The 24173-nt window shown below is 48.2% G+C and overlaps 1 protein-coding gene across 1 annotated transcript in view; it reads right to left on the reverse strand.

Moving 5' to 3' along the window:
* Positions 1-24173, reverse strand: part of CAMTA1 (calmodulin binding transcription activator 1) — a 904314-nt gene that overhangs the window by 462900 nt on the left and 417241 nt on the right. The window contains 1 exon segment of the mRNA XM_081215072.1: positions 3558-3693. Within this exon segment, the coding sequence (XP_081071198.1) occupies positions 3558-3693 (136 nt within the window).

Raw genomic sequence — 24173 nt, forward strand, 5'->3', positions numbered from 1 at the left:
TCTGCATTCAGGAAATGCTCCCCCCGCATCAGAGGTCCTCTCCCCGCACACCCCAGGCCCCAGGTAAGCAGGCATCAGTCTACCTGGAGAGCAGGACCCGCTTCAGGCCTGCTGAGATTTCATCTCATGAAACGTTGACATCACAACCACCTCCTTTCTCCTCCCTGCCAACCTCTGTCATCCCAGGAAACCTTATTGAGCTGGCTTCTCCTTGGCTTATAGACAAGACAACTAATCACGGACCTAAGAGCTCATCAGCTTCAAAAGCGGCTGCCCCCATCCTGGGCCTGGATGAGAAAATCAATGCGCCTTTGAGTTGCCGTGTGTACCAAGGGCCTGAGCCTCTGAGAACAAAAGAAGCCAGACCTCTGAGCAGTTCTACAAACAGGGCTGGAAGCTCTCCTGGCCTGAGGGAAGGCTTACGGCAAGTGATATGTTAAATGGTAGATACAAATATCTATCATGCCCTCGAACTGAGGAAACCAGCTGGAGTGGTAGAAAATCACAACTCCAAGACCCTGGGCAGGACTGTCTGCCTCACCCAGCGGTAGGGGTAGCTGGCTGGCGCCGTACCTGGCATGATACATGTACTAAGTCCATGGGAAACACCTGACTGAATCCACTGAAGAAGGAAGCAGAGTCCAAACTGGGAAGCCCCCCTCCTCCTGTGAGACGCAAAACCCATGTATATCTGCATTGCAAGTTCCCGGGTGGGGAGGACCACCTGCCTACCGTCCCCTGCATGACAACTGGGCTTCCCAGCCACTGGTCCAGATCAGAGCAAATGCAAGAGGAACGTCGGTGAGATGTGGGGCTGCTCTTGCCACATAAATCCTCCTTTGGGGCTGTTTAAAAATCATGCCCATGGTAGACAATCCACAGCAAAGGACATCCATGAACACGAGAATGAGCTCAGCCCCACGAATAACTAAGAAAAACCCAAGTTCACATTGAACAGGGTGTCATCTTTCACCCATCAGCGTGCAAGGGGGTGCAGAAGCAATGGTCAGTCTCAGTGCTGGTGGGCAGGTAGTTAGCACAGCCACTTGGGAGCCATTTGACAGCATCCAGTTAAACTGAAAATACTCAGACCCTACACCCAGCAATGCCAGGTCTGGGTTGCACACGTGCACAAGCAGACATGGATGAGAACGTTGACTGAAGTATCGTAACATTGGAAAACTGGAAAGAATCCAAAAGTCCACCGACCAAGGAGCGATTCAAATGCTTATACACTTGAATACTATAGAGCAGTTCCAAGGGAAGAGGGGATCTCAGAATCCAAAGGCTAAGTGAGAAAGTTAAGCTGGGAAACACTACGTTACACACACAATCCTCCCCAACTATAAGAGCTTAACTTATGGCCCGTCTCACCCAGGAAGCTTCTCGGATCATCCCAGCCCACTCTGAACTCCCAGGACACTTCTCTTAAACGCTCAGCCTTCTGTACTCCTCGGTACTGTTCATGACTTGTAGGTATGGACATGGCTACCTCCTCGATTTGAATGCGAGTCCCTGGGGCAGAGAACACGGCTCCTATTTTCTCAGTAGACACCACAGGGCCCTGCACAGAGTAGGGGCCACAGTCAACGTCTGCTGATCGACTCAATGGGACAGCTCCCCAAGCCCAATGGGAGCGGCCACCACACTTCACACCCACCTGGGGCCTCACTCTCCAAGAACCTGAAAACACACCCCTTGTGTTGCTGCTAAGGTTCCTCCAAGCCCGCCTCCCGTTCCTACTGCCCTGCTGTTGCTCACGCCCAGAAAGTCATGGAAACCCTGCACTGTCTTGTCCATCCCCTTCCTCGGTGGTCTGAGGGTCCAGACCCCCCACACACACATGTCTACGTGTTAGACCGCAAGTGAGGAAGCCACGAGTAACTCCGGACATAAACATGGCCTAAGAATAACCATAAATCATTCTGATTCCATCCAGGGAGGATTCTAATTTATCACAGGAGGGAAGAAAAGGAACCCTGTGGCTTTTTTTTTTTCCCCCTGGGCTTTGGCTGCTGCTGCTGAGGTAGAATCCCACCCTGCTGTTACTTACAACCAGAAGTTCCTGATTTACATAGTACGGAGATGAAATATACCAGAGGCCCACAGGCATGGGGGCTGATGGCCCAGGTTTGGGTGTGAATTCCCGCAGCACGAGTGGCCCCTCACTTGCCCCTCCCCCACTTCTCACTTTCTTATCTATTCCTCCATCTAGGAGGATACAAGCAAAGCCCCACCTCCCTCAGTTTCGGTAACAATGGCTAATCTGTTTGCACAATCACCAGTCACAGTCCTGGAGTTGGGTCTGGAGCAGCACGTTCTGGTAATCTGAATTTGAATGTTTCCTGCAGTTGCTTCTCTCATGCTGTGCAAACACTGAGCCCTGGAGAACCCAGGGAACTGGGATTTCTCCTATCCCGCCTTTTTCTTTGTTCATCATCATAAAGCATTGTTACTAGGTGTTTAAAAAAAAAACGCAAAAGCATAAACACAAGTTATCTCTCTCTGTGGAGCAATATAATAAAAGCCATTGGATGCTATTTTTAACAGCCGTAAAAGCACATGATTAATATAGAAGGAGTCATAATGATAAAGTGCATCACAAAGAACGTCAGCGTGGAGGGTGAGCCGTTGAACTCGAGTGGGTCCTGGAGATTAATCCTGACACACTGGAGGACCCAACACACCAGCGGACTTTGGGAGCCCCCTCTCTGACCACTGTGAATTCCCAGGTGGCTCACAGCCAGCTTCCCAGCTCCTGGCCCAAGACAGCAGCTGCCATACTCCCGGGGAAGATCCTTTACAAGGATCAGCCAGGAAAGCAGAGAAGTGGGTGCCCACTAACTCACTGGCCAAGAATGCACCACGATTCACACCCTCTCTCTCCGGCTGTGACACATGGCTCAGGCCCTCAAAAAATGGAAAAGAGGAACTGGGGGGACGTCTCCATGGGTCCTCCAGAGTGAGACACGTGGGGCCAGCACGACACCAAGGAAACCAGACTGTACCCTGTCCTCCCGCAAACTGAAGCTTGCACAACATCCCAAGATGCTTTCTACCGTGCCCACCTCTGTCCCAGCCCTGAGTACCTGTGAGCTCCCTGAGGTTGCAACACCCAGTGGGAAACAGAAGGGTCCGTCACTAGAGAGAGGGAAGCCAGGCTCTGGTTGGGGATCACCACTCCCACGGGATCCGCTCAACAGAGGCATCCCGGGCCACCTCAAGAGGGAGATGCCTTACACAGCTCCCTCTTTCCTCCCAAACTCTCAAGGCACCGGAGGCTCCTTGTGATTCTGCAAGAATCTTGCTGCTCCCAATCTGTACACCAATGACTCTCAAGAAACAGGAGCATCTTAGTTACATCTGGTTTCAGGGAAAACTTACATGGCGACTATAGGGTAAAAAGTTAGGAAAAAAGAAAAACAACAAACAGGGTCTTGACAAACAAAATACTGTTGACAGGAAGTGCCTGGCATCAAATGACTCCAAAGCAGTTCCATCCTATGGCAGCCCAGAAATGACATTTGTAGAACAAGAGAGCCGTGTCTGCGCTTTACCTCTACTCCCTGGACCTTCAGTTTCATGTGGTCCTCTCTGGTCGTTTTCCCATCTTTCCTCTTTTTCCAGCAATACCCATCTTTCCTGTATTTCACTTTCTTCCTGTTGTAGAGGATCATTGAGCCATTCTGCGGTCTGGAAACAACAAATGGTTTAAGTTACCAAGAGAACCGAGCAGAAGAAAAATTTATGAAGAAAGATATCGTAGACCAGTAAAAGTCTCTACAGAAGAGCAATATTCCACATTTGCTGGACCATAATTTTTCACCTTTTATTGCAGCTCCCTGGATTAACCATGTTTTATGGCCATGCAAAATTTGCTTGTGGATTTGGTACCTAATGAATTAAATGTGTCAATGGTAGGCTTAAAAAACATCCCCTTAGTAATATCCACTATCTAATCAGGATATATGGTGTGGGAGCCCGAGCTCTGCCCTGAAAAGTAGGAAAAATAGAAAGAAAGCAAAAAGAGCCGGGAGTGTTATGGCAGCCGGCAATATCTTATCTCTTGTAGAAAGATTTTCTGCACATCTTTTAATTCATCATCTAACATTAGTAAATAAATAAGTTTAACGCAGACACTAGATGACTAGTTTTTATGGGAAAACTAGTCGGTGAGGCCAGACGCTCTTGATTCATCGCCTGCATTTAGATTCCTGCTGGATGTGGAAGAGCCCTACAGCCTTTCTTCCCAAGCAAGCTAAGTACCTGATTCTTTCCCATTTGGGCTTCAGTTGTGAAAGGGCTCAGCACTGCCAGGCCAATTTGTCCATTCGGTCCATGACCACCATATCTTAGAAAAATAGTTACGCACTTGCTGAACGCTAAGAGTGGGATGGCCGTTCTCTGTGCCATTTAAAAAGAACAAAGAGAATCTTGAATTTCCCTAGAAGACCCCAGGCGTCAACCACAAAGAGGAGAGGATGTTTATGCTCATCCTATAGCTGTAGCAGTGACAAATTTTGGTTTGGAGATACCAAGGAGACAAAGAACTAAACTCTCCTGGCAGCTGAGGGCAAGTGCTATGGTAAACCTTCCAGAATAAAGCTCCAGCAGCTGGAGGCAGGTCCATCCTTTAAGGAAGATGCCCCCGAAAGCTACAAGACATGGCGCACCAGCCCTACCAGCTGTGTCACTCTCCACCTGAAGGCTCAACACAGAAAAAGGAAAGGGAAGTGATCTGCGCACCCAGGGGACCACACAGGCCTTCCAGCTCCTTCCTAGCCGGGGTGAGAGAGCTCCTGACACAAACAAGGCAAAGGAAGTGGTTTCTTCTTTTTCTTTTTTTAATCAATATATTTTTTATTGAAGTATAGTTGATTTACAAGGTTGTGTTAATTTCTGCTGTACAGCAAAGTGATTCAATTATACATATATATATATATTCTTTTTTAAAATATTCTTTTCCATTATGGTTTATCATAGGATATTGAATATAGTTCTCTGTGCTGTACAGTAGGACCTTGTTGTTTATCCATTCTATATATAACAGCTTACATCTGCTGACCCCAAACTCCCACTCCATCCCACCCCCAACCCCCCACCCCCTTGGCAACCACCAGTCTGTTCTCTATGTCCGTGATTCTGTCTCTGTTTCATAGATAGGTTCCTTCTGATGCAAGTCGGCTCCTGTTTCTCTGCTGTGGCAGAGGAGAGAAAGCAAGTAGCCGGTCTTCCCTGGGGCTGGGGCAAGAGCCTCCATCCCTTTCTTTTCTTCTCCTTTAAACTATGGGCCACTTCACAGTTGGGCACAGAACGTTAGCTATTGATGTCTTACTATTCCACTGTCTGTAGGGGAAAAAAAATCACTCCAGGTTGACAGCAGCTAATTGTAGTTCTCACCCAGACGGGCTGTGTCGTTCAGCGGCCAGGTGATGACTCAACAGCAATTCCATTGGAAATTATCGACTTTCAGCAGCGACTCCTAACACTTCCCTGTTTGCCAGTCACCGTGCAGTTGGTTTGTGTCAGTGTTGGTCTCCTCCCCAAGTCTGCACCCACTAAAACAACGGGGAAGCAGCTCCACACGCTGTCACAACCTGTCACCTGACGGTATCTGTCTCGCACTTACGAGTCTGCACTGAAAACCTTACAGTTCTCTTTCATTTCTGAATGGCAGGTGGGCTGGAATACGGTCCCCACGGTGCCGGCCCCTTTTCATTTCAGCCCCGCTCTAGGTACAGGCACCCAATCTCCAGAGTGCTGTGAGTCCTCCCGCTTCCTAAAGGACTCATTAGAAGGTCCCCAAAGTCCAACGGCTGTGCTTAAGCCACTGTCCAAGGAATAAGTAAAGGAAGACATCTGATCAAATAGACGGGCTCTGCTTGTCTCGCCCCCTCCAAACAGGAAAGAAGACACCCACGAGAGCGTTGCAGGGACTCCCTCGGTCCCAGAATACTCATCTGCTAAAGAAGACAGGACATTCATCCAATCCAGCTTCTCATGAGCTAAGACAGGAAGTGTGATTTGCTCCATCCTCTTGCCCTGTCTAAACATGGTCAGTGAACCTCAGCAGTGTCTTCAGGCCAACTGTCCACCGATCACAAACGGTATGACCCAGAGAGAGGGGACGCCCCCAGACACCATCATATCCACAGTCAGAATAACAACGGCATCCACCCGAGGAAACCCATCTTCCTCTGGTGACCTGCCCTTTGCGTTCTGGGAGCGTGAGGGGCCCTGTCATCCAACACTTTCAGTAGGACATAATCCCACAGGGGACAAGAGTGTCCAACTTAAATGGCCTTAATAAATGGAATCATCATTTTAACGTGCAATAATGAGCAACCTAATAGTGTTTAATCCGCCGCTCGGATTTTATTAGAACTTTCTCTGCTCTGCGTGATGGGGGAAGGTCCCTGCCCGCACAGTTCACGGGTCCTGAGAATGGCAAAGGGAAAGCCAGACAGGCTGCATGCAGAGGGGCCCACGTGCCCCACGATGCAAAGGAAGTGAGACTGCGCCGCCTCCCAGAGCACAGTCAAGAGCAAGTGGGAGCTGGCGGGAGGGATCCGAGGAAGGCAGGGGGCCAGAGCGCTGCCCTGGGGAGAAGGAGAGGTGGGCCAGACCGTGCGAGAGGGGGCCCATCAGGGGAGAGCTTTGGTAAGTTTCAGGACAGCACGAAAGGGAGCACCCATCTGAGAAGAGCAAACAAGCAGGAATGGAGCTGAGGACAGAAGGTGACGGCAACCGCAAGGATGAGGCACCAAAGCCCTGCCACACGACAGTGTCACCAGCTCCCAGTTACTGCCAGTGCTGGGGGAGCGCGCCACGTGTGGCCTACGTCTGCTTCTATATCTACATCTACATGTCTACATCTATGCCTACGTCTACATCTATATCTACAACTACATCTGTATCCAGTCTATATCTACGTCTGTATCTCCATCTATGTCTATATCAATGTCTACACCTGTGTCTACATCTACATTTATGTCAACATCTCTATATCTATATCTACATCTATGCCTACATCTACTTCTGTATCCATGTCTATATCACACCTGTATCTCCAATGTGTCTATATCTATGTCTACACCTGTGTCTATGTCTACATCTACACCTATGCCTACGTCTACATCTATATCTACAACTACATCTGTATCCAGTCTATATCTACATCTGTATCTCCATCTATGTCTATATCTATGTCTACACCTGTGTCTATGTCTACATCTCCATCTATGTCTACATCTACATCTGTATCTTCATCTCTTTCTACGTTTACATTTATATCTGTCTACACCTGTGTCTCTATCTACATCTATATCTATGTCCGTACCTACACCAATATCTATGTCTACACCTATATCTGTATCTATACCTCTATCTACATCTATGTCTCTATATCTCATCTATATCTCCATCTATGTCTACATCTATGTCTCTGTCTACATCTGTATCTACACCCACATCTATGTCTACACCTATGTCTGTATCTGTATCTATATCTACATCTACATCTATATCTGTATCTACATCTATTTCTATATCTACGTCTGTGTCTATAACCTACATTTTTTCATCCTCACAGCAACCCTACGAGGTAGGTATTATTACCATCCCCAACATAAAGATGAGGACATCAAGCCTTTCTAGCCAGAAAGTGACTGAGCAGGATTCACTTGGAGTCACTATGACTCTCCAGAGCTTCCTCCAAGGCACAGACTATGGGGCCAGTCCCGGTTTGAATCCCAGTTCTGCTCTACTGGCTGGGTGAACCCTGATGCCCTGAAAGCACCCCTCACCCAATGGACGGGGATTTGGTGGGTGGCTCCCCAGCTTCCTCACTTCCTGTCCGGGTTGGGATAACACAGAAGCCATCCAGACCTCCTCGCCCCATGGTTAGGATAACTCTAGGTACTCTGTACCGTCTCCCAGAGCACAAGCTCCAGTCACCCACTGTGGTGACTTGCTGGGAAAAAAAATACCCTTTCTTTGTATGCCTCCCCTTCCTCTCTCACGTTCATACTCCCCCTCTGTTGTTTCCTGGGACAACCTCTCAAATAAACTGCCTGTACTGAAATCCTCATCTCAGGACCTCCTTCTGAGAGAAGCCAAACTAAGGCTGACAGTGTAAGAGGGTCTCGGGAAAACAATCCAAGTCCTCCATTGCAGCAGGGAGAGGAATGTCAAGGGAAAAAAGGTGAACAACCAGGAGGTTCTTTCTAACCAGGGAGGTTTCTAGGCAAGAAACCTTTTAATCTAAGAAACTAATAGTTAGCAAAGCCAGTAACACTCAGTGCAATATGGTAAAAAGATCATGGGACCAATGGAAAATCTGCTGCAAATTACAAAAGTCAACAAACAGGTATAAAATTAAGATACATAATCAATAAAATATACATGCTTAAATAATAGCTTATGTGTGTGTGTCATATACACACACCCACATGTGCACACACACACAAATAAAACAGACAGAAGGAATGACAGAAGACTCCATTTACTAGAGAAAATAAAATGAAGTACCTAGGCATAAATATAATAAGAAATTCCCAAAACCTAAGGAGAAAAACTAAAATTATCTAAAAGACACAAAAGTAGGTTTCAATAAATGAAGAAGGTTAGAAAAAGTTAGGATCATAAAAATGTCAATCTTCCCAAAGTTAATTTATCAATGTAACATAATGGCAACAGGAATCCCAGCAGAGTATGTTTTCTGTGTCTAGAAAAATTTATTATAAAGTTTATTGGGAGGGGAAAAAAACACCAAGGATGGGCAGAAAAATTCCAATAAAGAGTACCTAGGTTTAGAGGCTAGCCCTACCAGCTATTAACACATTCTGTAAAGCCTCTCTCTATAGATAGATAGATAGATAGATAGATAGATAGATAGATAGATTGATAGATTTTTTTTTCTTTGCAGTACGTGGGCCTCTCACTGTTGTGGCCTCTTCCGTTGCGGAGCACAGGCTCCGGACGCGCAGGCTCAGCGGCCATGGCTCATGGGTCCAGCCGCTCCACGGCATGTGGGATCTTCCTGGACTGGGGCACGAACCCGTGTCCCCCGCATCGGCAGGTGGACTCTCAACCACTGAGCCACCAGGGAAGCCCAAGCCTCAATATTTTAAAAAGTATGGAATTGTCATACAAATAAATAGACAGCCAATAGAACAGAATAGAAAATCCAGAACTATCCCCACTTACATACACAAATTTAGTATACAATGAAGGAGGTATCTCAAGTCAGTGGGAGGAGACTGACTTTTTAATAAGTGATGTTGGCATGTGGAAAAAAAGATAAAATTGAATCAATCCTTCACATCTTACAAGCAGCATAAATTCCAAGTGGACCAGAGATTTAAATGCAATAAATAAAATCATACATTACTCTAGAAGAAAATGCAGGTGAATTTCTCTAACCTGAAAGTGGAGAAAACTTTCCTAAACATTCAAAAATCTAGCAACAATGTGTGAAGGATGGGTACATCTGATCACATAAAAATAAAACCGCCAGATTATTTTCCAAAGTGGTTGCATGATTTTACATTCCCGCTAGAAATATATGAGGATTCCACAGTCTCCCCACCCTCCCCAATAGTTGGTATTGTCTGTCTTTTGGATTATAGCCATCCTAGTAGGTGTGTGGTAGGGTTTTATTGTTTGTTTGTTTGTTTGTTTTGTTTTTGTTTTGTTTTGTTTTTTGCGATACGCGGGCCTCTCACTGCTGTGGCCTCTCCCGTTGCGGAGCACAGGCTCTGGACACGCAGGCTCAGCGGCCATGGCTCACGGGCCCAGCCGCTCTGCGGCATGTGGGATCTTCCTGGACCGGGGCATGAACCCGTGCCCCTTGCATCGGCAAGCAGACCTTCAACCACTGCGCCACCAGGGAAGCCCTGTGGTAGGGTTTTAATTTGCATTTCCCTAATGACTAATGATGTTGAGCATCTTTTCATGTCCTTATTAGCAATTCATGTAATTTCTTTGGTAAAATGTCTATTTGAATCTTTTGCCCATTTTTAATTTAGTTGTTTGTCTTCTTCTTTTTGAGTTGTAAGAGTTATTTACATAAAATCTGGTTACAAGTCCTTCATCAGATATGTGATTTGCAAGTATTTTCTCCCAATCTATGACTCTTTTTTTTTTTAATTGCCTCTTTTAAGGAGTGAAGGGTTTCAATTTTGGTAGAGTCCAATTTATCAATTTTTTTCTTTTATGAATCATGCTTTTAGTGTCATATCTAAGAACTTTTTGCCTAACGCAAGGTTGCAAAAATCTTCCCTTGTATTTTCTTCTAAGAGTTTCATAATTTTAGCTCTTACATTTATGTCTATGATGCATTCAAGTTCATTTTTGTGTATGGTGTGAGGTAAGGGCCTAAGTTGATTTTGGGCACATGGATATCCAATCGTCCCAGTGCCATTTGTTTTTGTTGTAGTTTTTTTAAAAAAAAGGGTATCCTCTTCCCCACTGAATTACTTTTGTACCTTTGTTGAACATAAATTGACCATAAACATAAGGCTTTATTTCTGGACTTCATATTCTATACTATTTTCTATCTTTATGTCAATACTATACTGTCTTGATTGTTGCAGCTTTATAGTAAGCTTTGAAGTTGGGGTTATAAGTCCTCCAACTTTGTTCTTATTTTCAAAATTGTTTTAGCTATTCTAGGTCCTTTGTATTTCTGTATACATTTTAAGATTGGTTTTTTTCATGGACAAAATGGAAAAAAAATTTTTAAATGTATACAGAAATGCAAGGACCTAGAATAGCTAAAACGATTTTGAAAAATAAGAACAAAGTTGGAGGACTTATAGAAAAAATATTTGAAAATTATATGAGCAATAAAGGGGTTAATATCCAACATTATAAACAGCTCACACAACTCAACATCAACAAACAAAAAACCCAATTTAAAAATGGACAGAAGAACTGAATAGACATTTTTCCAAAGAATAAATGCAGATGGCCAACAGGCACATGAAAAGATGCTCAACGTCACTAATCATCAGGGAAATGCAAATCAAAACCACAAAGAGATATCACCTCACACCTGTCAGAATGTTCATCATCATAAAGAACACAAATAACAAATGGTGGAGAGGATGTGGAGAAAAGGAAACCCTTGTACACTGTTGGTGGGAATGTAAATTGATGCATTCACTGTGGAAACCAGTATGGAGATTTATCAAAAACTAAAAATAGAACTACCATATGATCCAGCAATTCCACTCCTGGGTTTATATCTGAAAAATCAAAAACACTAATTCAAAAAGATGCATGCACCCCTATGTTCACAGCAGCATTATTTACAATAGCCAAGATATGGAAGCAACCTAAGTGTCCATCACAGATGAACAGATAAAGAAGATGTTGATATCTATATACAATGGAAAACCAGCCACAAAAAAGAGTGAAATTTTGCCATTTGCAGCAACATGCATGGACTTGGAGGGCATTATACTAAGTGAAATAAGTCAGACAGAGAAAGACAAATACTGTATGATATTACTTACATGTGGAATCTAAAAAAATACAACAAACTATTGAATATAACAAAAAAGAAGCAGACTCACAGATATAGAGAACAACTTAGTGGTTACCAGTGGGAAGAGGGAAGGGGTGAGGGGCAATATAGGAGTAAGGGGTTAGAGGTACAACTATTAGGTATAAAACAGCTACAAGGATATAGTGTATAACACGGGGAATACAGCAAATATTTTACAATAATTAAAAATGGAGTATAGCCTTTAAAAATTGTGAATCACTATATTGTACACCTGTAATTTATATAATATCATACAACAACTATGCTTCAATTAAAAAAAAAGATTCATTTGACAATTTCTGCAATGACAATAACAACAAGACAAAAGCCCACTGGGATTTTGATAGGGGTTGCATTGAATCTTGAAATCAGTTTGGAAATAACTGCCATCTTAACAATAGTGAATCTTCCAGTTGCTTCCAATCACAAAACATAGAATATCTCTCCACTTATGTAAATCTTTAATTTCTCTCAATAAGACTTTGTAGTACAGGTTTTACACTTTGTACATTAAATTTATCTAAGTACTTTATTCTTTGTGATGCTATTGTGAATGGAATTGTTTTCCTAATTTCATTTTTGGATTGTTCATTTCCACTGAAATAGAAATACAATTGATCTCTGTATATTGATCTTGTATCCTATGACCTTGCTAAACTTATTTATTAGTTCTGATAATTTTTTTGCAGATTCTTTCAGATCTTCTACGTATATAATCATGTCACTTGTGAATAAATGTTGTTTCACTTCTTCCTTTCTATTCTAGATGCCTTTCATTTCCTTTTCTTGCCTTATTGCACTGGTTAGAACCTCCAGCACAAGGCTGAATAGAAGTGGTAAGAGGACACACCCTTGTCTTATTCTTCATCTTAGAGGGAAAACATTGTTTCACCATTAAGTATAACGTGAACTGTAACAAAGACTTAAAAATTTTGTGAAAAGGACCCAGGAACCAACTTGAAGAGGCTCCCACTAACCAAAGATGGGATGATTTGAACATCAATAAGAATAGTAACAATGGATTAAAACACATTAAATATGTTTAAACCCATAAGTTCATAAATGATCTTAAAGAACACAAAAAATTAATTGATTATTGTTGGAGGATGGTAGCTACGCAATACATTATTTTGAAAACTAAAAAAAGAAAGAGAAGGAAAGAAAGGAAGGAAGGAAGGAAGGAAGGAAGGAAGGAAGGAAGGAAGGAAGGAAGGAAGGAAGGAAGGGAGGGAGGGAGGGAGAAAGGAAGGAAGGAAGAAAGAATCAGGCATTTATGCTACCTTCCCTGTACAAACTGTTCCTTTAAGTAGCAAACAGCAGAAGAGAGGACTTTCCCTATAAAAGTATTCCAGACAATAAATGAAGTGAGAGAATTAAAATATCACCATTTTGCAACCTCTAATGAATTAATGGATTACCAACAGTGACTGACATCACAAAAGAGAGACAACCAGATAGTATGTGTCCCTGATGGAAGAACATTTTGCTGTAAGCAAAAACAAAACAAAACAAAACAAAACAAAAAAGGAACTTGAAATTATTCAGGCCTCTTGATCTAACTACAACTTTATAAGATCTACAGAGGGCAGATGAACACAGTAAAAAGGACATGGGGATATAGACAGCAAAATTCAGGCTGTAGGAAACTCTATAGGACAAACAACCTGGATTCTTCAACAAATTCAATGACAAAGAGAGGAGAGTGGGAAAAGTAGGAATATACAGATTAAAAGAGACAATGAGATACATCAACCAGTCGCAATGTGTAAACCTTACTTGAATACTGAGCCAAACAAACTGAAAAAAAAAAAGGCATTTGTGAAACAATTGGAATTTCGAACAGTGATTGGATACTTAATGATGTTTAGAATTATTATGAATTTTTAGAGTGATAATTATAGTGCAGAAGTATTTTTGAAAGGTGATCATATGTAGAGGGAGAGATATAGATATATGGGTATATATGTATTAGAGATACATACTGAAACATTCACTGATGAAACTATACAGTCTAAGGTATGCTTCAAAATAATGTGTGTGGTGGGGTCTGTGTGTGGATGGGACAAGACTGGCTATCTACTGTCTATCAGAGTTGAAAGTGGATGATAAGTATACCGAGTTCATCATACTAGTTATTATACTAGTCACTATACTAGTCTTTCTACATTTGTAGATATTTGAAATTTTCCATAATAAGAAGTTTTTAAAAAGAAGATGCTGATGGGATTTGGAGTGAGCCCTAGGGAAACCTTAAATCTTGGCTCCACTCCTTATGAGCTGTGTGACCTTGAACAAATTACCTGATCTCTCTGTTGCAGTAGACATAATGTATGCAAGGTGCCCAGCATGCTGCTGGCCATAGAATACATGTTCTTCATGACTAATGATGATAATAAACCCGGCCCCCTTTTGCAGGGTTCCCTGCAGGAACCAATGATGGGACTTAGGAACTAATGAAATGGCACATTGTGGGGTGCTTCTGGAAAACGCACCATGGGAGAGCCCCCCAAAAAACACTTGGGGTGCACACATAGGCATCCACCACTTTAGGGTGAAATATAGTTTTCAAACTGGGTCGGTAGACGATGATTCATAACTGAAAGTCAGAGGAGCGAGGTGTCCTTGACAGGTTTTGTGCGTGGATATCAAATAGGAATTTATGGCACAACCAGGGGGTGCATCCAAGGCGAGGTTAATCCTATAAAAGAAACGGTCTGGATACCCTTTCCAGTGCCTGACTCTAAATTTAGAAATCAGGGGACCCCACACAGCTCAGGGTCACAGTCCTTCCTCTGAGAACCTCCACCTTCCCTGTCACTAACTGACCATTTCCAGGACCTCGACAACCACCTTAAAATCCCATGCAGACAATTGAGACCCTACCCACTCCAGCAATCCCTGGACTTCCTCGGGTGCCAGTCTGTTGTGGGTCCATCTCTCCGGCCTAGAGGCAGTGGATTTTGTGCAGTAAGTTCTATTCTGGTTGACCAGCTACTGCTCCACTGAATTCACACAATCTGTTCCTTGCAGCTGTCCTTGGAGAACAGATGATGTCCTCATTTCTAGTAGGACCCTGAACAAAGTCTGGGTGGCTTCTAAACAGTGAACATCTCCAAAGAACTTCCCTTTCCCAGCTGGAACCCAAGCCCTGGGCAGACTCCTCCTTCCTTTTCCTTGCCTTTGGCTGCATCCCTCCCACCACAAGGCACATGGCAGGGCTCAGCTACAGGGAAATGCTGTCCCTGCATTTCTAACGGCCTCCAAGACCTGACCCCAAATGTAAAACAGGCCCCTGTGACAAGCACAAACCGCACTGTCCTGGAGCCATGGAGGCCGGCCCTGAGGCAGCACTGAATCTCCACTCCAGTGGGCAGTTAGGAAGTGAGAAATGCCACCCTAAGTACGGCTCACATATTTCTGTGCCCACACCTTTGTTTCTATCTTTCCAACATGGAACGACCTGATTTAAATGCACCATTACAAGTACACAGCCTGGTCCAAAATGTCAATAATAAGCATGGCAACAATTACTAAGACAACAAGCAGGGGCTCTATTTATCAAGCATTTATTGTGTGTCAGACACAGCGGAAAGCCCTTTACACCCATTTCTCATCCTGATCCCACAAGAACTTTAGTGGGTGGGTATTGTTCTCCTCATTTTACAGATGAGAAGGTCTGAGGCACAGAGAAGGGAATTCACTTTCCCAAGGTCACACAGCTCACAAAGGCAGAACCGGCGAGCTACCCACTGCACCCCCTTCCTAGCATCTTGCTATAAATTCCCGGCACATCCCAGCTACCCTCTCTCCTTGTCTAGAAGCAACGACCCAGCGCACTTTTAGAGCCCACAGGAACTGTTCAATACTTCATACAAAGGAAGGGTCGTTTGAGCCTGATTTAAATTGTTCCTGTAGTTCTTCCTTTCGTTGCAAGGGGAAGAAAGAAATCTGGAAAAGGCATGTCTCGCCTGCTTATCTCCCTCACACACAAACCCATCGAGAGTGGTAATTGATGGCTAGAGCACAGCAAGGTGGATAGGACGCCAAACGGAGCCCCACGATGCCCCAGCAACAGCCCGAATCTCACGGGAAGGGGCTGGTTTATTAGCTTTTCAACCTGGCCTTTTCTTCTGACTTGTTTATAGGGTCTTCACGATCTGGAGGACAAGGAGCATGGAAACGGGTGGGGAGCAGCCCGTGTCCTCCCCTCCCCTGCCCCAGTCTGGCCACTCCGGGCTATTTATGGAATGATCGGGAAGAAAGGGCTGTCAGGCCCGGCCCGGGCCGCAATCTGCCAGATATGAAAACCAATTGCTTTTCATAATAAATTCCAGCTGGAGCCATAGAAATAATAAGGATGAGGAGAAGGTAACACCAATTTGCTTTATTTAATTAGCTCCGTCTTAGGCGGTCCAACCCCGGCTTCTTTTCATCAGAATAAGGGCAAATTGAAAATCGTAAAAGAGGCTTTCTTATCAGGGAACAAATGACTGGGGAGATTCATATGCCTAAAAGCCCCCCGCCCCCACCCTGTGAGCCACGCGGTGTGGGCGCTGCGCCTGCCGGAGCTGGTTTAAATGAGCTGATTCCAGAAGGAGCTCCCGGAGCCGGGCTTGAGGACCTCTCGGCACCCGCTGTCACTTTCCTAAATAAAGGCTGAGATGACCCCAGCCTACCCACAGGCAGTGCGGATGTGGTCGGCCTCATGCAGGCCTCACCACCACCCCTGAGGAGGCCCGCGGCCCACGGCCCCGCGAGGGGACCCCCAGGCGGGCAGCCCCCAGACCCTCGTCTCCACGGCCAGCAGTCTCCGTGGAGGACTGAAAGCAGGATGGGGGCAGCTCAAGCTTCCAGAACTCAGAGGCAGTCAGTGTGTCTTTCCCACGGCAGAGCCAGTGTGTCTTTCCAGAACTCAGAGGCGGAGCCAGTGTGTCTTACCCGCAGCTGCTTCATTTCAGTGGCGGCTGGAGGTCACAGAAAAGAAAAGGCTGCCCAGACATAGGGATGGTCATGACCAGGAATCACTCCAGGGTAAATCCTCAGGGACTCATTAGTGGCTCCATTCCTAGAGCTCCCAGAGCGCTCGGCTTAAAACTCTATTATGACATTCGGTGATTTATTCAACTAATATTTATTGAGCAGCTATTACGGGCCAGGTGTTCATGTAAGGCCGCTCTAGGTGCTGATGGGAACAGAGGGGACCAAAGCCCTGCCTTTGTAAAGCTCAGGGGGGAAGAGCCTGGGGGTGGACGAGGGGTAGGAAGCACTGGGGGGTTTCAGGGGCACACCTCTGGGGGTGTGAGGGACAGCAGACACCAATGAGTATGTCCTACGACAACTGGCAGTGACGGGTGACAGGCAGCCGGGGAGACCTCTTCCAGGACGGAGCATCTGAACAGAAGCCTAGATGAAAGCAAGGCCGCCCCCAGGGCGGCTCCCCAGGAAAGAGCTTTCTGGTATAGACAGCAGCTAGGTTGGGGCCTGAGCAACAGGCTTGGGACGTGGCTAGAGAGTAGGGAGCAAATGTGGGCATGCAGGCAGAAGATGAGGCCAGGGAGCAGGGCGGGCCTGGCTGAGGGGTCTTGAACGAGGGTGGATTTTGTCCGAAGTGTGAGGAAACACACAGATTAACCAGGTAACAACTGTGTTACCTGCCATGAAGGAGAAGTGAGGTGTCTGGATTTTAATGCAGGAGTGACCCAAAACAAAAGGCGACATAAACTCTATAGCTCCAACATTGGTAAATGCAAGGAAGAAAAAGTAGATGGTACACAAGAGGGTATCACAGGGGGCGTCTCAGCTAAGTTGGGGCAGGGGGGTTTGTGCCCTCCAACCTGCAGCCCCCATCCCCTCTAAGAATTCTGAACTTGACCCTCAGGGGAATGGGAAGCCACTGAAGGTTTTAAAGCAGAGAAGTGGGGTGACCACTTAGACTTGGCATGTCTGGCTCACCCAGACTGGCTTGTTCTTACGCCTCCTCCCCCATCATAAAATCTTATAAATGTTCATCCAATGAGTGAGGTAATCAAGCAACTCGGTGGCTGGAACAAAGGAAATGCTCTCTCTTTTCTCGAAGACAAAACATACAGAAGACATCCCTTACCATTTAATGTTTGGCCCATGAGGAAGCAAAGAAAAATGGTGAGAGAAGAAATGGCCTCCCTGGCTGTGGACTCAATACTATTGGGAAGAAAGCAGACCTTCCATTCCTGCCTCTGGCTGCAACCCAGGTTCGGGAGCCTGAGCCTGGAAGAGCAAAAGAAGGCATTGCTCAGATGCCACCCAGTGTCTGGGTCATGTTCGACCCCACCAACATCTCAATTGGCCCTAAATAGAGCTGGCACTTGCACGGACCCTTACTGTCATTTTCCAACACCGGTATTTTATTAATAAGCCAATGTAAATCTAAGAGAAAATTAATGTGTCATCTCCTAGCAGGAAGGACTGAACATCTCAATGTGACGGTCTGTTAGAGTTGTCATTTATCATTAGCACGCAATTCAAGGCAAGCTTCCCACATTCTGGTGGGAGCTTTCGAGACAATGAATCTCTGGGAATTAGCTTCTGGTCCAATTATTCCTGTTTTCCCCCCCTACCCCACACCTACCTAAGAGATAAATTCTGTCTCAGTGGGAGGGAAAAGAAAAGAAGAAGAAAAGGGGGAGGAGGGAGTTTGCTATTCTCCTTCCTGGTTGAAATCAATTTTTCTCAAGGAGACAAGGCAATATTCATTTTGTGAGAAGGGAATACAGCTATACGCTAAAGACCAATAAATGGAGCTGTTCTGATGAAAACTTCCTCAAATCAAATGTAGGGGAACCTCTTAATGGGCTTTGTTCTTCTTTTCCATAATCCATAACTATTAAGAGAAAGATGGGCAGAGAGAGGATACTGCCAAGCTGGCAGCCGTGTAAACAGCAGCCAGGGCCACCTTCCAGGCTGACCTGAAGAGGTCACTGCAAACACTGGTCTCTCCATCCACTCAGCACACTGTCTCCCCTCCCGCCAGGCATCCCTGGAGGCTCTGGGGATGCAGCGTAGCACAGACAGGCCTGTCCTGGTCCTCAGGGAGCTTACAGTCTAGCAAGGAAATCCATCAATCCAAAAACAAAAAAACAAAAAAAAACTAATAACAGATAAGTGCTATCAAGAAAATAACCCAAGGGCTTCCCTGGTGGCACAGTGGCTGAGAGTCCGCCTGCCAATGCTGGGGACACGGGTTCGTTCCCCGGTCTGGGAAGATCCCACATGCCGCAGAGCGGCTGGGCCCGTGAGCCATGGTCGCTGAGCCTGCGCGCCCGGAGCCTGTGCTCCGCAACGGGAGAGGCCACAGCAGTGAGAGAGGCCCGCGTCCCGCAAAAAAAAAAAAGAAACCCAAAATAGGAATTCTAGGCATTAAAATAGAATTGTTTTGTCTAGGAACTTTTTAAAAAATCTTCAGTGAAAAACAGAAAAATGCAGTCGGGAGTAAATCAGGCTTCTGGTTCCAAAGCGAACAGGATAGTCAGGATGGACACAGCTTCTGGAGGCAGCTGCCGGCTCCTCCTGGACGATGGGACCCGGCCACGGTACCTGGGAGCCCTGCCCAGGCTGACAGCCGGGCCCGTGAGCGTCCAGGGGCCCTTCCACCATGAATGGAGCTCAGAGCCAACCACACTGTGTGCTCCAGCAGTGCAGCCAACCTCAGCCCACAGGCCTGTGCAAAGGGCTGGGGGCTCCGGGTCAGGGATAGAGCGCTCAGCCTGGGGGTCCGTCCACAGGCCCTGCTCTCTCTGCCGGCCCCCACCGTGAGAGGGGTGTCTCCCCACAATGCCTGAGCCCCACCACGTCCTCCGCCAGCACCGCGTGCAGCCCCATCAGGACACTGGGCAGGCCGAGCGGTCCCTGTTCCTGTAGCCTCGCGAGGGTAGGGACCCCGCTTGTTTTGTTTGAGCTCAAAGGATTCTCTCCTTTGACCCACACCACCCCATCAGGTAGCTGCTCTGAGCTCCCCGTTTCACAGAGGAGGAAGCCACGTCTCAGAGGTGACAAGTGACTCAAGGCCCCAGAGCTGCCGAGTGGAGCCCGAACTCAGCTCCCGGGCTGGCAGATGGCGCGGGGAGCTACCACGGCCTCCCCGCCCCCATCTCATGATTCTGCTGTCGCACAGACTTCGACCGGAAGCCTCACGGCACACGTGCACTGGCTGAGTACGTGAGGAGCGCTGGGCCCCTCCCTGCCCGATGCGCACCCCCGCAGCCAGCCTGTCCCCCGCCTTCCCCTCTCTCCTTCCCGCCCTTCCTCTCCTGACCTGGCCTAGACGGCTTCTGGCTACTTCCCAACTTCAAACCACCATCACAGGGCAAAGATGTTGCCTGGCAGATGCCTAAGGGCTCTGAATCAAGACCACCTGCCCCACCCAGGGAGGGGCACCCGCCAGGGACACATTCAGTGTGCAGACTCAAATGCTCCCCGAGTTGGGAGGGAACAAATCCTCCTTTTGCGCACAGGTGCCTGGGGACACAGCTATGGCTCCTATTCTGCCCGCCCTGTCCCGGGCATACAGGGTCCCTCCTACTCTGGCTACGAAAGGCTCCCCCCAGCGGTGGGCACGCAGGTGAGTCATTCTGAGCTCGGGAAGGGGACCCTCGAGCAGGAAACACGCTGTCTGACCACAGCAGGACAGGCTCTGGTGGCCTAAGCCCTCAGATCTCAGGGAAGCCGTGGGCACGGTGCCCGGGGACTGCGGGACGCATACCGAAACCATCTCAGCTGCCTTTCGCCCGGGCCGAGAAGTGATGAGTCTCTCCCCGATCTCGCATTGGGTGCCAGGCAGAAAAGCCCAGGTGATAACCACGGAGGCCAGGACTTGCAGCCCTCACCTCCATCTTGACCTGAGCCAGGACTTTTTCCCAGCACAAGATGCAAACCCCAGCAAACGCAGCTGGGGTTAATAAGAGAATCAGGGAAATGAGCTTTGGTGCAGATGGAGGGGTGGTGGATGTTCCGGGCGGCAGGAGACGGCAGAGAAGGAGCTTCTCCATGAGGAATAGCCGGCCTGGGGAGGGCCCTGTGGGAGCTGGGGTGGCCTAGAGGGGGGATGCGGCCACAGGGGCAGGATGGGGATGCTGAGTGGCCTTGGGAGCCTGGGGGCCAGAGAAACAGGTCAGAGAGCGCAGGGCCAGGGCTGGAATCTGCCAGTTTCCCTCAAAGACTTTTTCCTTCCCCCCACCCACCCCTCGTTCCTGCTTCCTGGAAGCTCCCTTTCATTGCCAAGGGATCCTTTAGTTTTCCAGGCGGGCCCACTGGAACCCCGCCCCCTGCAGGCCCCGCCTCGCTGGCACTTGAGGGCGTCACACGTTTAGTTTTGCCTTCTGGTTCCTCGAGAACAGGGACCGCGTCTTACAAGTCTCTACAGACTTGCGAGAAGTCCGCCCGTGCAAGTGTCAGGCCTTCAGGTGGTGACGGTGGCACGGACAGGAAGGTGACACTCTGCTGGGTTGATCAGACAACCAGCCCTGAGCGCCCGCGTCCCCGCCTCACCACCCTTCTCCCCCCAGACCCATGAGTCACCTCGCCCCCCACTTCCTGGACACTGACAGCCCCGACAGTGCCTGCTCCAGGGTGACAGTCCCCACACTCGGGGACACACGGACCCACACACTTTCAGTGCCCCCCAGGAACGGAGCATGCCTTAGCCTGGCATCCAAAGCCCTCAGCCAGCTGGGCTCAGCCCGCTTGGCCGTCCTTTTCCACAGGTGGCCTTAAGCCCCAGTGACCCACAGGGTCATCTGCACGACGTGTCCCCTCAGGCCTCCACGTCTCCGTGCAGTGTATCGCCTTAGCCCCAAGTCCCTTCCTCAATCCTCTGGCCAAAGTCCAAAGTCCGGTTTGGCTCTCGGAGGCCCGTGTCCAGTGCTGCGGCTGCCGCCTCCTTCCCCAGCATCAAGTTAAATGTGGCTCCTCAACCCTCCCAGAGCCTAGGGTCCCTCAACCCGACCCCTCCCTGCGCGGGCCCTTGTTTCATTCCAGTTGGTTCCACATGTCTGCCTCCCCAGAAGGCTGCAAACCTTTGGGGGAGAGCCATATCCTTTTGTGTGTGGGGGGGGAGGTCTCCTACAGACCTAAACGGCGTGTTAACTCTGGAGGGTCTCCAAAAAGATCTCCGATGGGTTTCCTGACTGGGGCTGGGAGCAGCGGTGACGTGTAAGGACCTCCTCAAGCCCCAGTGGGAGGCAACATGTGCCGAGCGCTAAGTGAGCCTTGGAAACTGTGTGACATGCAGGCACCCATTTGATTCATGCGATGACCCTGTGCAGTAGGTCATACTGTCACCTGTCTTCACAGTCGGAGGCCCCAAGGCTCACAGAGGTTAGACAATTTGCCCGAGTCCACAAGGCAGGTACGGGTGACACCAGGGTTTCCGTGTAGGTGGGTCTCACTCCAGAGACGTGTTTTAACAACTGTCCTGTGCTGTCTCCCTCGGAAGATGGTGACAGTTTCCACAGAGACTCAAAATGCAGACCAAACCATCAGACGCCCGGGAAGGCTCTAGTCCACCTCGTCCCCGACCTGAGTAGCGTATGTACCCCTCAGTGCTAAATCCCCCCACGTCCAATGCACACGCTCCCCAGATGGAAACGCACAGTCCAGACTTTCCAAAGAGCTCTCAGCCCTACCCTCGAGTTGCAGGGCTGCACCATCAGAAAGACTCGTCTCTGACTTTCATTAATGACAACATGAATCGTGCTGAAGGTGTTTTGCTCAATAGAGACTTCTCACCTACGCTCTCCCAAGCTCGTAAATCAGAGCCCTATGGTCTGATGGCCGTGATGTTCCCCTAATCATCTTACTGCAATATTAATAAGGCTCTTCAAGGCAACTGGTTCCTTCTAAACTGTCACATAAAAATTTGGTAAATGTCAGACACATCATTTAATAGAAAACGATGTTTTACTGTCAGGGGAGGTAGGTGGCTGAGAGAATGAGCTAAAAGGTCCAGAGATGACCTTAAGGCAGGCTCAAGGCACAGAGAACTCTAGCCTGGGGCTCCTAACTTGGGTCCTTCTCAAGTAGGACTACTGGCAGGTAGCAGTGCCCTCGGAGGCCACTGTGTGCAGGACACTGGGCAAGGGCAAGGACTCCTGGGGGAGGGGCAGGGTTAGGGTTAGAAGGAAACAGTAGTTCCAGTCCTCAGGCAGCAGATAATCTTGTTGGAGCAAGAGAGACAAATGACACGCAGATGATTGACATTCCGGGGTGGGGGGCAGGCAATGATGCAGCAGCAGGGAGTCTGCAGTGGAGGCAGCGAGCTCCGTGTGATCCCCCGTTTACGAGAAAGCCCACCCCTGCCCACCCCCTGCAAGCAGGTTCCAAAGAGGCGGTGTCTGGCCTGGAGGAAAGTTCTCACTGAGCACTGATGTGGGGACAGTGAGCTTGAAGTTGGCAAAGGAAACACGTTTACTCAGAGCGGGCCGTGGACCAGACGCTGGGGGGACCCGCCATGCTCCTTATACCATGTGATGGACCCCACAACAGACCCATGGGGGTGTGAGGACCTCAGCCTTGGAGGTGAGGAAACGCAGCCTCAGAAAGGCTGTTTTGCTGCCCGGGCTGTACGGGGACGGGCGGTGGGGCTGCACTCCAAAAGGTGAGGGAGCCGGCTTCCCATCCTCCACCACGAACACGTGGCCTCCCTTAGGGGACAAGAACCCCCTTTGCACCGGACAGGACTCAGAGCCCACTAAAAGCCTGTACATCTCAGATTGTGACCTCTGGAGAGGAGACCAAGGCAGATAAGCGAACCCCAGAAATCACGGTAACTGTCCTCTGTGTTTCTCTGGGGTAGTTAGCTGCCTGGCACGTCGCACTGGGGTACCAACCTCACCACCACTCCTGCGTGGCTTGACTCCCCGAGAAGGGAAGTTCCAAGCTCCAGAAATCCAATGCCTTAGATACTAATTCCTATTGCTAGTCAGAGAAGTTCCCGGGACATTGTTGCCGGGCTGGGGGGAGCGGGGAGGAGGGGGCTATGTGGGAGAATAAAAGATTGGACCGTTAGCGAGAAACTGCACCAATGTGGGGCTTCCCCCTCCAGCTGGCACCCTTTGGCTCCCTCCTGACACTTCTGGACTCTCCTCCAACCTCCTCACGGGTCACAGAGCAGGAGGCACTTTCTGCCACTCCGCTGGCTGCAGGCTGATGGAGATGCACTTCGCGTGAATCGAGGCTCATCACAGCGGCAGCCTGTGCAGAGAGGCAGCAAATGAAGCTGCAGCATGGTGGGCAGGGTACCATCCATCCATCCAAATGACATGGGCTGGCTGTTACGCAGGGCCCTGGGCAGCTGGGCCAGCAGGAGAGGTGCGTCCACTGAGTACCCCCACGCCCAGAAGCCCAGGGGTGCCTTGGCCGGTGCCTCACCAGCCCTAGAGTCTTGTCCTTGACAATCACCTGACACCAGGAGAGAGGAACTGTCCCTCCACGCCTCCAACCTGCTTAGGGAGGCGTCAGCACCCCACCGGAGCAGGAGAGGGGAGGGGCAGGAGGGCTCTTGAGCTCTGTGCTGCTGTGATTCATCATCTGAAATGATAATACTAACAATAAAAACTTCTACATAGCAGATTTCCTTTAAAATGAATTT

Source organism: Mesoplodon bidens (genome assembly GCF_964165515.1).
Source record: "Mesoplodon bidens genome assembly, chromosome: 2".
Lineage (NCBI taxonomy): Eukaryota > Metazoa > Chordata > Mammalia > Artiodactyla > Ziphiidae > Mesoplodon > Mesoplodon bidens.